Here is a 17,632-nt window from a genome sequence, read left to right as displayed (position 1 = left end):
GTGTATATATAAAACCAGTGGTTTCCCCCCCTAGAAAAATAGGTGCCTGTACTCACCATGATGTTGTTACAGTAAGTGCCACACTTTTTTTTAAAGAAAAGAGGTGCCAGTATTGTGTACCCTTGAGTACCCCCTGAAAAAAGCACTGTATAAAACACTGGTGTTTGTCTGTTTGGCTGGTAAAATAGATAGACAATGTACAGAATAACCATTGGCTGTTGTGAGGACTGCTCCCTTCCAAGGCCTTTTCCAGCTGGCCCAGGCCCTCACACTCCTTGTTATGTATTGGTTTAATTTGTGTGCAGTACATGAGTTTCTCTGCTAGTTCTGTAACTGCCTTTCCCGCTCCAGGGTGATTCAAGTTGCTATTGGTTAACTTGTTAGCACAATTTGGATCCCCACTCTGATAGGGTCCCGTCAAAATCTAAATGTATCCTTTCCCCAACCCCTGCTCCTGAGAGTATAAAAGGAGCTCACCCTTTCCCTCCTGTTAGTCAAGTTCCTACTGCAATAAAGAAGACTGTTCTTGTTATAATTGACTGCTAGCAGTTCCTTGCTAGTATGCTGACTCACTATTCTGAGCTGACTTCACGAAGAGCTGAAATCGCACTCACGACATAACATTCCTAGCTATAAGAGACTCCTGCTGCAGTGAGGCCTTGGACCAGGGGTCCCCAAACTTACGTCACCGAGGGCCGGTGCCGCCAGAGCTGATTGTGCTGCGGGCTGGAGTGCGCGCCCGTACACATGTGCACACGCGATTTCTGGCACACTTCCGGGTTGCCGGAACACCGGAAATAGCTTGTGCGCATGAGCATGGGCCTCCTCCGGCCCGGAAGTGCACCGGAAATGATGCTCGCACATGCACACAAGCTATTTCTGACACTCTGGCGACTTGGAAGTGGGCAGCTGTGCCACGACACACCGTTAAGTGCGGGTGGCAGCAGCAGGCGGCGGGGGGTGCCGGGGGCCGCATGAAAGAGCCTCAAGGGCCCCATCTGTCCCCTGGGTTTGAGGAAGCCTGCCTTGGACCATCGGCTGTGGTGAGGACTGCAGGGCCTGCTCCCTTCCAAGGCCTTTTCCAGCTGCCCAGGGGGTGGGGCCCAGGCCTTCACACTCCCAGCTACAAAAGGACTCCTGTGGCAATGCCTAACTAAGTGATATAACAAAGAGAAAGGTCCCCTGTAAGCCCAGGTGCTTACAGTCTACATTTCTACACATTATAAAGAGAGATAAGGGAAGATGGGGTACAGAAGAGCAGGAGATGTCATGCTGGGGTGAGGACAACAGTGCTTCCCCTGCACTCTCATTCAAGGCAAAGGAGCCCGGCCCTTTCTTCTCTGCCTGAGTCTAGGCCAGGCTTCCTCAACCTCGGCCCTCCAGATGTTTTGAGACTACAATTCCCATCATCCCTGACCACTGGTCCTGCTAGCTAGGGATCATGGGAGTTGTAGGCCAAAAACATCTGGAGGGCCAAGGTTGAGGAAGCCTGGCCTAGAGGGTGGGGCTGGACTCATTTGGAACAAACTCTCGGGGAAGTGAGGGGTTGTCCTGCTGTTGCTTCCCTGTTCCAAGTGTCTGATGTGTTTTAAAATGTCCTTAAGCAGTCAGTGGCATTTTAAGTTTTTTTCTCCCCCCCCCATTTTGCTTTGTTGGGGGCTGGGTGGGTGGAATGCACATCTGGTTGGGGATTAATTTTATTATAACTGTTCTGTTTTTGTTTTTGTTGTTTTATTGGTTGTTGTATAGTTTCTGTTTTGGTTTTAAGGGGTGGGATCAGGGCTGCCTGATAGAATGGCTGGGGCAAGTTCCACAGGGGTGGGTGAGCAGGATGCACTGGGACATCCGATCTCAGTGATCATGGGCAGGAGGAGGAGTTATGCTAAGACCAGACCAGGTCATTACCGAGGAGGCAGGCTTAGTCGTTGTCTGAAGACTATCACTGCCTCCGGGTCTGGTCTTGACCAGATGGATACTGGAATCAGCAAGGGATACTCACACGACCTGAAGGTGCTGCTGTGCAATGCCAGGTCAATTATTCACAAGACCACTGCCATCCATGACCTGATCGTGGATGGAGGACTTGAGCTGGCATGTGTGACAGAGACTTGGTTGGATGAAGCAGATGGGCCTGTTTTAGCTGCTGCTTGTCCACCAGGTTTCTCTTATGCACAGCAACCCAGGTCATGTGGGCGGGGAGGGGGGTTGCAGTGATTTTAGGAAGTCACTAGCTTGTGTCGCGGCTAGCGCTGTGGGTTAAACCACAGAGCCTTGCCGATCAGAAGGTCAGGGGTTCGAATCCCTGCGATGCGGTGAGCTCCCGTTGCTCGGTCCCAGCTCCTGCCAACCTAGCAGTTCGAAAGCACGTCAAAGTGCAAGTAGATAAATAGCTACCACTACAGCGGGGAAGGTAAACGGCGTTTCCATGTGCTGCTCTGGTTCGCCAGAAGTGGCTTTGTCATGCTGGCCACATGACCTGGAAGCTGTACGTCGGCTCCCTCGACCAATAACGCGAGATGAGCGCAGCAACCCTAATGGTCAGGGGTCCCTTTACCTTTTTTAGCTTGCATCAGGTGTCCTGCTGGGAATACCCAGTTCTCTGAGTGCATGTTCTGGAAGTTGGACAATAGGGGCAGTACAGGATTCCTTTTGGTGTACCGACCTCCCCGCTGCACCAAGGATTCCCTGCCCGAGCTGCTTCAGGTCGTGGCGGATGTTCTCCTGGAGACACCTAGTTTGGTTGTCCTAGGGGATTTTAACATCCATGCCGACACAACCTTACAAGGGGCCGCTCGGGATTTTGTGGAAAGCATGGCCTCCATGGGGCTGTCCCTGAATAAGTTTGGCCCAACTCATAGTCACAGACATGCCTTAGACCTGGTGTTTACCTCTAGTGATGTGGGTGATCTGACACTAAATAAAAGTGAAACAAAAGAAGTGCCATGGTCAGATCACTTCCTGGTGCAACTGAACTTTTCTGCGACCCTTCGCCTCTGCAGGGAGGTGGAACTAATTTGGATGGTCCGCCCCCACCACTTAATAGATCCAAATGATTTCCAGACAGTGGTAGGGGATGCTTTACCCCATGTTGAATGCCTTTCAGCTGATTCCCTGGTGGCTCGCTTGAATGCGGAGTTAACCAGGGCTATCGACTGTCTGGCTCCGAAGTGCCCTCTCTGACTGCATGGAGCCCGGACAGCCTTTGTTTTCTTTGGCGCTGAAGGCGAGGAAACAATCGCTGAGACAGCTAGAGTGCCGGTGGCAGAAAACTCATTCTGAATCGTACTGGACATGGGCTCAACGTCAAGCCTACCAAGTGGCGATAGTGATGGTGAAGAAGACTTTCTTCACCGCCTCTATTGCATCTGCAGAAACTAGTAGCAGGAGACTCCTTAAGGTGGTTCACAATTTAATGGAACCACCTTTACCATCGGGGCCTTGTAAAGACCCCAAGATCTCCTGCAACGATTTTGCAAAGTTTTTTTGCAGATAAAGTCCATCAAATTCGGAAAGAGGTAGACTCCACAGTGGGAGTAGGGCCGGGGCAGGAGAGTGCTGGAGTCCTGTCTAGTCGAATTGCATGGGATCAATTCCAATCTCTTACCTCTGAGAATGGGGACAGGCTTCTTGGATGAGTGAAACCAACCACCTGTTTCCTTGATCCTTGTCCATACTGGCTAATAAAAGGAAGCCAGGATGGGCTGGGCGATGGGCTCTGCGAGGTGGTGAATGCTTCCCTCTGTGAGGGAGCATTCCCAGACTCGCTGAAAGAGGCGACCATTAAACCGCTTCTTAAAAAAACATATTTAGACCCGGCCAGTATGGCCAACTATCTCCCAGTCTCAAATCTTCCATTCTTGGGCAAAGTGATTGAGTGAATGGTTGCTGAACAACTCCAGGCACGCCTGGAGGATGCAGACCATTTGGATCCCTTCCAATCAGGATTCAGGCCTCATCATGGGACTGAAACTGCCCTGGTCGCACTATTTGACGATCTCTGGCGGGCTAGGGACAAAGGTGAGAGCTGTTTCCTAGTTCTGCTGTATCTCAGTGGCCTTTGATACAATCAACCATAACATCATTCTGGACCGTCTAGAGGAGCTGGGAGCTGGGGGCACTGTTATACATTGGTTCCACTCCTTCCTCCTGGGCCATGTCCAGAAAGTGGTCGTGGGGGATGAGTGTTCAGACCCCTGGGCCCTCACTTGTGGGGTGCCTCAGGGTTCTGTCCTCTCCCCCATGCTTTTTAACATCTACATGAAGCCGCTGGGAGAGATCATCAGGGGGTTTGGGCTGGTTGTCCATCAATATGCGGATGATACCCAGCTCTACCTCTCTTTTAAATCAGAACCAGTGAAGGCAGTGAAGGTCCTGTGTGACTGCCTGGAGGCAGTTGGAGGTTGGATGGTGGTTAATGGATTGAGGTTTAATCCTGACAAGACAGATGTACTGTTCTTTGGGGACGAGGCGGGCTGGTGTGGAGGACTCCCTGGTCCTGAATGGGGTAACTGTGCCCCTGAAGGACCAGGTGCGCAGCCTGGGAGTCATTTTGGACTCACAGCTGTCCATGGAGGCGCAGGTCAATTCTGTGTCCAGGGCACCTGTCTGCCCACTTCTCCCGATATGCAGGCTGAGACCCTACCTGCTTGCACTGTCTCGCCAGAGTGGTGCATGCTCTAGTTATCTTGGATAACTTGGACTACTGCAATGCGCTCTACGTGGGGTGACCCGGAAACTACAACTAATCCAGAATGCGGCAGCTAGACTGGTGACTGGGGTCGGCTGCCGAGACCATATAACACCGGTCCTGAAAGACCTGCATTGGCCCCCAGTACGTTTCTGAGCACAATTCAAAGTGTTGGTGTTGATCTTTAAAGCCTTAAATGGCCTCAGCCCAGTATACTTGAAGGAGCGTCTCCACCCCCATTGTTCTGCTTGGACACTGAGGCCCAGCGCTGAGGGCCTTCTGGCAGTTCCCTCATGGCGAGAAGTGAGGTCACAGGGAACCAGACAGAGGGCCTTCTCGGTAGTGGCCACCCACCCTGTGGAATGCCCTCCCATCAGATGTCGAAGAGATAGATAACTACCTAACATTTAGAAGACAGTTGAAGTTTTTAATGTGTGAAATTTTAATGTATTTTTAATCTTTGTTGGAGTGGCTGGAGAAACCCAGCCAGATGGGCGGGGTACAAATAATAATAATAATAATAATAATAATAATAATAATAATAATATTGTACCCAATATGGAGCTTGCTCCACAATCTTGCATTGTCTGTTTTAAGTCAAGTGAAAGCATAAAACTATTAAACATTTCGAAGTTTGCCAAAATTTCTTCTCCAATGAAGAGTAAAACTATTTGCCTTGAAGTTTCTAGACAGAACTCTGCATTACTAAGTTGACCTGGAGAGAATACTTCTTTCTTTGGATACGTTGACTTCACTTACGTCAGTGATTTGAAAATAATAATGAAGTCTATGCATTATGCTTTTCCTTCTAGGCTGGTGGATGACAGATGTGTGGTTCAACCAGAGGCAGGTGATCTCTGCAATCCTCCTAAGAAATTCAGAGGTATGCAATTGAGAGTTAATTTTAGAAATACAGTGGATCCTCTTTTTGCCTAAGTTGATACATAGCTTACATATTTTGAAATTGTTGTTATTGTTTAGTTGTTTAGTCATGTCCAACTCTTCAGGACCCGAAGAGTTAGATCCTGGGTTTTGTCATATTCTAGCATTATGCACTTGTGAGTTTCACAGACTCAGTTATATCAGCACTACCCTCAAGCCATACTGCCTTGATAACACATTATTGGCTAGTTACAGGTAGGTAGCCGTGTTGGTCTGATGTAGTCAGACCAAAATAAAAAAATCCTTCCAGTAGCACCTTAGAGACCAACTATTGTCATAGGTATGAGCTTTCGTGTGCGTGCATGCACACGAAAGCTCATACCTATGAGAAACTTAGTTGGTCTCTAAGGTGCTACTGGAAGGATTTTTTTTTATTTCGTTTTGACATTATTGGCTGATAACCCTCTTCCACATTCCCATCTCAAAGTGAAATTGACGTCAAATGTGGTGGTGCAGCATAAAGTTAAGTGGCATATCAGACTGATACGTTGATAGATGCTACAGGGAGCTAGGTGACTCAGGAGATTTCTGCAGTGTGTACCAGTACTGCACTTGTGCTTTGAAAAGTTGTATTATAACACTAGCTGGCCCGGCCACGCGTTGCTGTGGTTCTTTTCTGTGATTCCCCCCACTCTGCAGGAACATATGACTTTTTTAAAAAAATATATATATATATTTATTGATGATTTTTCAAACAACAAAAACGCAAAAATACAAAACATAAAAAGAAAAAAGAAAAAAATAAACAAGGCAAAAAGAAAAAGAAAAAGAAATATATAAATACAGAAATACAGAAACAAATATTCTCATAACAATCTTATTACTTGGTTATAACTTCTCGACTTCCCCGCCCTCCCTTTCCCGAATCTGCTCTAAACCCCATTCCGACAGCTTTCATAATATGCAAAAAACAAACAAACACACAAACCTCATCTAATATTACATATCCAAATCCTAAATTCTATAATACTCCAAATAAAAAAGAATCATACCTGCACATATCTAACACTAGTTAAACCCTATTAGCTTCTATTTCCCCCCTTAAGTACCCCTCTATATGCCAATTCTACTACTCTAAAGAAAATTAAAATAAACAAAATCCCATCTAGACCACCCCTCCCTCCCCCGGAAAACGTTTCCCTTGGAATCCGACCAGTCCCTTACAGTATTCCAGTTCAGACCTTTTTAATCCGTCCATCATTTGAAATTCCTAAATCTTTCAACCTACACCAACTCTTGTCTGCTCCAATCCCTGCTGTTCTCCCACCCTCCCATTCTGTTTCTGTTGTGCACAGTCTTTTACACTTGCCCCATGCCAGTTTTCATTTTTTACATTCTTCAATCCCTCCACTTGTTCACGGTTTGGATCGTGCTTCCCTTCTCCCACTAGGGAAGCACCCTTCCAAACCCCCTCCAAATCTTTAGCCCAAGCATCGTAGTCTCTGTTTGGGGCAGGTTCTCCCCCTCTCACTAGGAGAACCTGATCCCAAATCTCCTCTTCCAGAGCTCGTTGTTTTAAATCTATGTCCTGTGTTCCCTCTCTCACCGGTTGCCACAGGTTCCAATTTCTTCGCTCCTCCTGGATTTGTTCTAATGATTTAGAGTTTTTGAGTCCCGTGTCTTTTGCTTGTGGCTTCGACGTTTCTTCTAATGGTGGAGAGTTTTCCTCTAAGTCGGGTTCTTTGTTCTTGCGAAGGTCACGTAATATTTCTTGAGCCAATTCCAGCAGCTGCTGTATATAGTTCTTATCGAGTCGCTGACTCTCTGCTTTGTCTAGCTGAATCCTTTGTCGTGTCATATTACAAGCCTGGCATGGGATCTTTTTCCAAGATGGTGTCGTTTCTTATTTTCCTTTCTATATAGAATCCAAAATAAAGTCTGAGCTGATCCTTGTCCTTATTTAAAAAATTGTACGGATTGTTCAGATTGATTCCTCCAAATCTTTGCAAATTTTCAATTAACTCCACGTTTAAATCGGAGATGTAGACAGTTCAGTCAAATAAATGTATCCTTCCCACTGCCACTTTGTTGCGACGTAATGGCGGCTGGTCGCGGCTTCCTGGGAGCCGTTCCCGGTTTATAGGGAGGTTTTTCCTTCTCCCATCATTGTTTGCAGAATCACAAATACAAAATCAAGTCTCTTTCCCTTGGTTCTGCTGCCAAGGACAGAGCTTTGCAGTCTGCTTAAAGGGGATTTCGTTGTTTATATATTTTACGCTAAAAGGCAATGTAGCTGTTTCCCAGTTCTTTCGTTACAGGGGGGCGCGACCTCCGTTCCCTATTTTTTACTCCCCTTTCCTGGCCAAATCCAATCTTTGCCAAATTCCAAAGTTTACTCACGGCCCAATTCGTCTTTTGAGGTATCTGACGCTCCACGATCGCCGGCTTGGGGCTTCACGCCGCTGAGGTAGCGAATGGATCCGATGCTTCGTCTGTCTGCTCACGGCGCTCTGAAAAAGAGCTTACTGGGCAACAACCGGGACTTTGTGAAGCTCTGCCGGATCTCCACGTTCCCAGAAAGCCAAATCTGGGATTTTCTCTGGGTGACCGTGTCGCCCGCGCGGTTCACCCCTCCTCAGCAGCACTAGGGACCTCGGAGATCAAGGAACCCGCGCCGAGCGGTGATGGCGCCAGACCGGAAGTCTCAGGAACATATGACTTATCCTGCCCATTCATCCCTGTGACTGCCCCCACTCTGTCCCGACCCATGAGCTATCAAGTCCCCTTCTCCCCCCACCCCTCCGGCACATCCCTGTGACTGGCCCCACCCTGTCCTGACTCATGAGCTATCAAGCCCCCTCCTCCCCCCACCCACCCCCGTCTGAGCCCTCTGTTGTCTCTGGGGAGTGTTGGCCCCTTCCCCTGTTTCTCCATACCTTGGCCCCCAGCCTTGAAGAAGGAACTGTCAGCCTTTGGGCTCTGTTTCCCAGCATGCACTTTTGTCTGATCCCTCTGTTGTCCCTGGGGAGTGTTGGCCCCTCCTCCTGGTATCTTCCTACATTGGCCCCCACCCTTGGAGAAGGAACTGTCAGTTTCTGGGTTCTATTTCCCAGTATTTACTTTTGTCTGAGCCCTCTGTTGTCCCTGGGGAGTGTTGTCCCCTCCCCCCTGTATCTCCATACATTTGCTACTGCGCATGCATATATAGAGATTAATTTTTTAAAAAATAAGAACATGAGAAGCAGAAGTTACTATTGTTTAATTTTATTTTGGGGGTTGTCATTTATTTTGGTGGGTATTGTATGATTTGGGCGTTGTTGTGTGTTTTGTTTGTTTGTTTTGGCTATTTGGATTTTCTAATTTTGGAGTAGGTGTTTTGAATGTAGGATGTGGTGTTGGTTTGAGGACTTAAACTGGGGAGACAAAGTGCATGTTTTTATTTTTATTTTAAAAGACGCAGAGGCTGGCAATCAATCATAGTATAAAGCCTAGGTTAAAAGGGGCACGACTGCCCTTACTTAAAATGGCCACCGTAGCCCCGCATGTGACACAACGCCCACTAAATTCAAAAGCAAAAACCCCTCACCGCGCCCCCAAGTGCCTGTTAGGGGAAATGATGAATAACTGCCTAATGCTGCAGTGGCCGGGGGAGGCTTTGGGCTTGGGCTTTGGAGGTGGAATGGCCGTTTTGGCAGTCGGCCTACTCAGTTTCCCCTATCCCAACCCACCCCCCACTGCTTTGGCTGACTCAGGGTCCTCCCCCCCATGGCTATGTGTTCCCCCCCTTTGTTGTGCCTCATCCCTGTGCCCCTCCCCCATTGTGAAAGGCCCTATTCTGTTTGTTTTTCCCTGCTTGGCAATGCTGCGGCCTATTGAAAAAGCTGGGCCTTGTTGCTGCAAAAGGACTGTTTTCAGTTGGTTGCTGTGGAATTTTGTGATGTCATCTTGTGGCGCGGCTGCTGGAGTCTTCCGAGCTTCTGGTGGTGATGTCTAATTTGGGTGCCACTTTTTGTGTTTAATCATTATTTTAGGTGTGAAAGGTGTGGTTTTTTGATATATATTTTTATGCCAGATCCCTCCCTGATGGGCAAGGTACGTTCTGCCCAATTTTGTTTCAGCGGTAATGGAGAAAGGCTGTTTCATCCGCATGCGCAATGCCTACATTTTTATATATATAGATATACACAACAAGCTTAAAGCACACAGTGTGGGTAAACTTACAGGCTACAGTTAGGTCCTGTGATAGGTCCTGACTAGATGTTAAGGTGGTGGGCTTGTGTGTTAGATGTATTGAACACTTATAAAACCAGAGGTTTTTAAAAGAAGAGCAGGTGGAAGCAGGATGCTGAATGTTTGCCCTTTCCCTAGCTGCTTTCCTCCTGGCTGGCAGATCAGGTGGAAGTCCATTTGGATGAGACATGGCAGGAAACAGGCTGATTCAGTGTCAAAATTAGCAGGTGGGAGGAGGTTTCAGCAGCTCCTCTGTCCTTCATCCTGGCCCCTGTGCAGGTTGAGTTTCATTTCAAGATGTGCCATCAAGCCTACTAATGACCAAAGATCATCCTTATGGCTCTAAGATGGATGCTGAGCTGCAAAGGCAATGGGAGCCTAAGAGCATGGAAAGTCAGACCACTGGTGCATTTAGTTCTGTATTGTCTACACTGATTAGCATGGTTTCAGGCAGGTGACACTCTATCCTACTTGGAGATGCTTTTAAACCTGGGACCTTCTGCCACTGAGCTGAGCCTGTTCCGTAAAGCCGAGAGCAGATAATTGGAATTGTCTAACAACAACAACAACAACAACAACAACAACAACATACTTATCTATACCCTGCCCATCTGGGTGGGTTTCCCCAGCCACTCTGAGCAGCTTCCATCAAAATATTAAAAATGCAATAAAACATCAGACATTAAAAACTTCCCTAAACATGAAAGGGTGTTCCACAGGGCAGATGCCATAGTGAGAAGGCCCTCTGCCTGGTTCCCTGTAACTTCACTTCTCCCAGTGAGGGAACCACCAGAAGATCCTCAGCGCTGGGCCTCAGTGTCCAGGCTGAACGATGGGGATGGAGATATAAGGTATAAGGGGCCAAGGCCGTTTAAGGTCTGTAACGGTCAGCACCAACACTTTGAATTGGGAGACAATGTAGGTCTTTCAAGACTGGTGTTATGTGGTCTTGGTGGCCACTCCCAGTCACCAGTCTAGCTGCCACATTCTGGATTAGTTGCAGTTTCCGGGTCACCTTCAAAGGTAGCCCCATATAGAGCGCATGGCAGTAGTCCAAGCGGGAGACAGTCTGCGGGCAGGGAGGGTCTCAGCCTGCGTACTCGATGGAGCTGATAAACAGCTGCCCTGGACACAGAATTGACCTGCGCCTCCATGAATAGCTGTGAGTCCAAAATGACTCCCAGGCTGCGCACCTTCCCTGTTGTTTTGTGCATGGCTGCCCTTTTGTTTCTAAGATGGGCACTGACACTCATGTTTTTGTTTTGTAGCTCAACATGGTGTTTTTGATTTATCCATTAAACAAAGCTGAACTTGTCAATTGCTTTTGGCTACAGTAGAACTTAATACATGCCAAATTCCAAATCACCTGCCTCAGATTAATCTTTGATGTCAGCTGAATTGTTTGCCAAGGCACAGGGAAGTTGTGAGGAAATGCGTTCCTTTTCCTTTTCTGTTTAATTTCCCAGAGCGACAAGCTCCTTATCCAAAGTTCTGTCTCCAAGTTCTGTTTTCCATTAAAACTAACTCTAACCGTCACCTTAGAAATTGACATTGGAGTCACTTGTGTATGTTGGCAAGAGGGTGTGGCATGGTGAGGGAAATGCCCTCGTGTATGTTTGAATAGTTTATTACGGTCGGAGACCAGCTTTTAAAACACGTTTGGGGGAACAATCCCAAAGGACAAAACATACATATAAAACTTTGTTCAACGATAAAATTAATGTTTATAAATACAGTGAGCGTAAAGATACTTAAAACTTTAAGATAAGCTGCCGCAGAGTACTGGCCCTGGGTCGCTCGGGGAACCAGGTTTAGGGACTTTCAAACGAACTAGTTTGGCTCAGGGGAAGGTCTCTGTCTGCAGATCTGAACACAGAATCTGGCGACTGTCCGGGTTGTCTTCTGATCTTTGCCTAACAGGAGCAGGTTGTATATTTGCTTTTCCTCCCTTGGGTCCTTCCCCAGCAACCAGATACTCCTTTGTTGTCTCTTTTTGTATTCCCTCTTCATTTCAATGTGTGTTCTGGGAGACCAGAGGGGAGCTGAGCTGGTCACAACAGGAAGGGGAGAACCCCAGGCTTCTTCAGCAGCCTGTCTCATATTTGTCTCTTGGGCCCCTCTCATCTCCAGCCTCTGATTCTGAACAGCTCTCTGCCACAGCTTCTTCCTGCTCACCAAACCCTGTGGTCTCTTCAGCTTCCAACACTTCCTACTCCCAGTCTGACCTCTTTTTGCCCTCTGACCACTCATTGTCATCCCGCCACCAATGCCCAGGCTCTGAGCTTCCATTTCAGACTACTTCTATGCATTCAGCCAGTCCATTACACTCTGTCTGAGGCCTCAAAACTATCTCCTGCTCTATGTCCTCTTCAGGTGCTTTTGCGTGGCTGGAATTTGTCCTTGAACTGTAATAATGCCTCTTGCTTGCCTGGATGGAGAAATCTCTGGGATGCAGCTTGTCAGGCCCTGGAGATTTGAATTCATTTACCACCTCTTTCCTAAATTGGGCTGCAGCTCCCTCCTTACATCATTCACTTTGTTATCACCAGGTTGGGCCTTGTTTTCTTTTTGGGTGAAGATAGAGGCAAAGTAGGTGTTGAGTAGTTCTGCCTTTTCTCTGTCACTCAATAGCATTTCTCCAGCTTCTCCACACAGAGGACCTGCCACTTGCTTGTTCTTCCTCTTACTTGGGACATAGCCGAATAAACCTTTTAAAATTAATTTTAACCTCTCTTGCAAGCCTGAGCTCATTCTGAGCTTTAGTCAGCCTGACCTTCCTCCTGCAACTGTTGGCTACTCGTGTATACTCCTCCTTTGTGATTTTCCCTTTCTTCCATTTCTTATACATGTCCTTCATAACTCTCAGCTCATCTGTATGCTCCTTAGCAGCCACACTGGTCTCCTTAGATCAGGCATCCCCAAACTGCGGCCCTCCAGATGTTTTGGCCTACAACTCCCATGATCCCTAGCTAACATGACCAGTGGTCAGGGATGATGGGAATTGTTGTCCAAAACATCTGGAGGGCCGAAGTTTGGGGATGCCTGCCTTAGATGCTCTCCACTTTTCTTTCTTGTTGGTGTCTGTATTTGAAGGCAGCCCTGTTTAGGGAGGCTTTTAATGTTTAATAGATTATTTTATTTCATTTTTCTGTTGGAAGCCGCCCAGAGTGGCTGGGGTATAAATAATAAATTATTATTATTATTATTATTATTATTATTATTATTATTATTATTATTATTTGGGCCTTCAATGTTTCACCTTTAAGAAACTCCAATCCTTTTTGCTCCCTTCTCTTTGAGTATTTCTGACCACAGGATCACACCCAGTAGCTCCTTATGCTTTTTGAAATTTATCTTCTTATTGTCCAGAGTATGTTTCCAAGTATGTTCAGTTTCCCCTTGCCTCTGTATTGTGAAACCCAGGAGAACCTGATCACTTCCGCCCAAGTTTCCAAGTGCTGCCACTTCATTGGTCAGTTCCTCCCTATTGGTGAGGATCAGGTCCAAGATGGGTGATCTCCTGGTTGTTTCTTCCACCCTCTGGCAATGGAGGAATTTGCCAGACCTTACATTCTTGGCAGAGTTTGAGTTTGATATCGGGGAAGTTGAAGTCCCCCGTGACTAATATATCTCTTCTTTTTGAATGTTTAGGGTACTACCTGCCGTAGTAGGGCATCCTCCAACTTTTCAGTCTGGCTTGGCAGTCTATAGCAGACTCCCACTATAAGGTCACTGTCATTTCTCTCTCCTACAGTTTTTACCCATATACTCTCAATCTGCTTTTCATGCTCCAGGTCATGGATTTCTTCACAAGTGTACACATTATTTACATATAATGCTGCTACTCCTCCCTTCCTGTTTGGTCTATTCCTTTTGAACAGGTTATACCCCTCAATTCCTATATTCCAGCCATGAGTCTCGTCCCACCAGGCTGTATTTGCCACCCTGTACTAAAAGCTCCAATTCATCTTGCTTGTTTCCCACACTCTGTGCATTTGTGAGAGACAACTGAAACCACAAGGCATTCCATTCCCTCCAGCTGCTTCCTTCTTGTAGTTTATTGCCCTTTAGCAGGTTTCTGGAGCCCTGCCTCAGTTTCCTGTGCATCAATTAAGCTCTTATCCCCAGTGCCAGGTGCTCTTCTGTTGTTTGCAATGTTGTCTCCCTCCCTCCTCCTCAAGATCTAGTTTAAAACTCTCCTGATCAGATTCTCCAGACTTTTAGCAAAGACATTCTTGCCAACTGCTGTGAGGTGCAGCCCATCTTTCGCCAGAAGTCCTTCTTCAAGGAGCAGAGACCATGGTCCAAGAAGCCAAATCCTTCCTGATGACACCACCTGCACAGCCATAGTATTTTCTTCTCTCTTTCTTGGCCACGACCTTCAACAGGAAGGAGTGATGAAAAGACTACCAGTGACCCAAGTCTCTTCAGCTCCCTGCCCAGTGTCTCATAGTCCTTGCTATGTGTTGCAGGCTGTGTGTGGCAGTATTATTTGTATCCACATGAATCAGAAGGAGGGGGGAGTGGTCAGTAGGCTTTATAAGACTTGGCAATTTCTACCTCACATTGTGAATCTGTGCACCCGGAAGACAGCACAGCTCCTGTGACATCCTGTTTCCTCCGCACACTACTGCCTCTGTTCCCCTCAGGGAGTCGTCTATCACCACCACATGTCTCTTCCTCCTCTGGGGAGTGGCAGGAATTGTTCCATGTGCTGTGCCTTCTATTTTTTTTAAAATATTTTTTATTGAACATTTTATAACATATAAACATCAAACACATAATAAAACAACAAAAAAAACAAAAAAATACAAAAATACATCAATACAAATAAAACAAAACAAAAACATGTCATCTTTAATCAACGTTTTTAAATCATTGTCTTTTTAGCTTCCCCAGTTCCCCACTATCTGATTTTCTTTTAAAATACATCTGTAGCAGTTTCTATTTCATCACTTTTACTTTCATTTCATTCATAATAGTCCCTTTAATTCTTCTTATTCTCATCTTTATATCTAAATATCAATTTTCCACGTTATAAACTCATCTTTTCTCCCTATTGCCTTAACTTCTGTAATTCCCTAGATGTTCACACTTTCTACTTTCAAAAATAATTCCCTAAATATTTTTTAAATTTTCTCCAATCTTCCTCTACTCTTTCACTCGCTTGATCTCGGAGTCTTCCTGTCAGTTCTGCCAATTCCATAAAGTCCAGCATTTTCATTTGCCATTCCTGTAAAGAAGGCAATTCCTCTTTTTTCCAATATTTTGCAATTAAAATCCTCGCAGCTGTGGTGGCATACATAAAGAAGTTAACATCATTTTTGGGGATTTCTTCCCCCACTATTCCGAGTAGAAAGGCCTCCGGTTTTTTCAAGAATGTATTTTTGTTTATCTTTTTCATTTCATTATAAATCATTTCCCAGAAGCCTTTTATCTTAGGGCATGTCCACCACATATGATAAAATGAGCTGTGCTGTGCCTTCTAAAGCCTGTTTGGAGTTTTCCAATGTCTTCACGTGCTGTTCTTGAATCTTCCCCACTTGTCTATTGGAGCTTTTTTTTTGATAGTGCTGGGATAAGTTACAAAGGCAGGACCTTATGGTTTGAATTACACCACACATTTCCTTGCATTTTGCTGGTTCATCACTTCCGCAGAAAATCTAGGACGGACTGGATGAAAAAGCACTAAATTTCTTGAGCTGTTAGCTTTTCTTGCTCTAGAGTGGCCCATGAGCAGAGGTCTGTGAAAATCAGCTTTTATTGTTTACTATTTTTTACACCCGGTGAATATGAGACCAAAAAGAAGAAGAAGAAGAAGAAGAAGAAGAAGAAGAAGAAGAAGAAGAAGAAGAAGAAGAAGAAGAAGAAGGGATAGTAGTATTTATTATTTATTGTTGCAATGGGTGGCCAGTAACAAGATGGGAGACAAGGTTGAGTTCCAAAAGGCAACCCTGTCTTTATTGATAGCAACTTTGACAGCTAATGATTAACTCATAATGTAACTTCCAACCAATGACAGGAGCATACCTCATGTATAGTAATGTTTTGGTACATGTCACTTCCTGCCAACACCCAAAATTTCGGCCATGAGGGAAGTGGTGAGCCTCACATCCCCTTCAGCATGTACCTGTCACATGCCTGCTCTTTAAACACCCCCCTCCTCTCCATCTTGTGACTCCTGGTACTTTTCCAGAACCCTTCCTGTTTCCCATTGTTCTTCTCTTGACCCAGGTTTGACCCATCCTGGTCTTCTCCTGCCAGACCTGCACCAACCAGATCTAACCCGATCTTCCCAGATCCACCATGTCCCATCCAGTACAACTGACCTGTGTCTTTACCTCCTGACCTGTCACTTTGCTGGCCTGCCTGCAATGCGTTTTCTAAACTCTAGAGGATCGGGTATGCCACGCCATTTTCTAAATCAACACCACAATTTATTTAATTTCTATATGGGACGCAGGTGGCACTGTGGGTTAAACCACTGAGCCTAGGGCTTGCCGATCAGAAGGTTAGCAGTTCGAATCCCTGCAATGGGGTGAGCTCCCGTTGCTTGGTCCCAGCTCCTGCCAACCTTGCAGTTCGAAAGCATGCAGTGCAAGTAGATAAATAGGTACCGCTACAGCGGGAAGGTAAACGGCGTTTCTGTGTGCTGCTCTGGTTCGCTAGAAGCGGCTTTGTCATGCTGGCCACATGACCCAGAAGCTGTACGCCGGCTCCCTCGGCCAATAACGCGAGATGAGCACCGCAACCCCAGAGTCGGAGTTGGTCAGGGGTCCCTTTACCTTTACCTTTACACCACCCTACACCCGAAGGTCTCAGGGCTGTTTACATAAAATATAAAATACATAAAACCAAAACGAAACCAACAACCCAAGTACCCTCCCCAAGAGCCAGCATTTTTACAAAGGTTATAGGATGTAGATCAAGTCAGGCAAAGGCCTGGTTGAAAAGGAATGTTTTTGCCTCTTGCCTAAAGGTGTATGGTGAAGGCGCCAGGCGAACTTCTCTGGGGAGAGCATTCCACAGATGGGGAGCCACTGCAGAGAAGGCTCCGCTCTCGTTTTGCCACCCCCTGAACCTTTCAAGGAGGGCCTCAGATGATGATCTCAGGGTCCGGGTAGGTTCATATGGGAAGAGGCGGTCCTTGAGGTATTGTGGTCTTGAGCCGAATTCAGAAGCCTTATTCTTAAAGGCTATTCAGATGCTCCAGGATCTGAGGCTTGGCTGTGTTAATCAATACTGAAGGCATTCTGTATGCAAACACACCAAAGGCACATCTAGCACAACTTTCTCTTCTCACAGCAGCCAAGCAGAATGCTGGTTTGAAACCCACAGGCAGGACATGAGCGCAACAGCACTCTCCTGCTTGTCATTCCCCACAACTGAAATTTGGAGGATTTTTTCTAATCAAAAACATCTGCAGAATCTCGTAGCTGACTGCTGCAAGGAAAGAAGAAACAAACGTGATTTTGTTTTCTTGTCTTCAGACTGCCTTTTTAAGGTCTGCCCTATGAACCGATACTCTGCACAGAAACAATACTGGAAAGCCAAGCAAGCAAAACAAGGGAACCACACGGAAGCCGCATTGCTGAAGAAGCTGCAAGTGAGTAGCCCCTGAGCTCCCAGGCTTCTTTGCCTTTTAATGCAGCTGTTGGTTTGTGCCATGATGGACAGCTGTTAGCTCTTCAGCAGCAAAGCTAAAATTACTTTATCCCAGCTGGTAATTCCACTGGGCTGAGAAACAGCAAATTTAGATGACTCAAAACTGCCCTGTTTTGTTTCATCTAAGGACTATGCTCTCTCCCTTCTTACTCCCAGAGGTGGCTCACT

General features: G+C 46.4%; 1 protein-coding gene across 9 annotated transcripts in view; it reads left to right on the top strand.

Moving 5' to 3' along the window:
• ITPR2 (inositol 1,4,5-trisphosphate receptor type 2) overlaps positions 1 to 17,632 on the top strand; it is a 264,276-nt gene that overhangs the window by 17,886 nt on the left and 228,758 nt on the right. For 7 of the 9 annotated variants that reach the window (XM_035127537.3, XM_035127538.3, XM_088652318.1 and 4 more), the window contains exons 2-3: positions 5,500 to 5,570; positions 17,290 to 17,405. In XM_035127537.3, coding sequence (XP_034983428.1) covers positions 5,500 to 5,570; positions 17,290 to 17,405 — 187 coding nt within the window. Of the gene's footprint in view, positions 1 to 5,499; positions 5,571 to 16,783; positions 16,920 to 17,289; positions 17,406 to 17,632 lie in introns of those variants that run through there. The other 2 variants (XM_035127541.3, XM_088652319.1) reach the window with 2 other exon arrangements.

Source organism: Zootoca vivipara, chromosome 9 (genome assembly GCF_965207765.1).
Source record: "Zootoca vivipara chromosome 9, rZooViv2.hap1.1, whole genome shotgun sequence".
Lineage (NCBI taxonomy): Eukaryota > Metazoa > Chordata > Lepidosauria > Squamata > Lacertidae > Zootoca > Zootoca vivipara.
The sequence above is the reverse complement of the archived record's forward strand: the minus strand, read 5'-3'. Positions and strand labels throughout refer to the sequence as shown.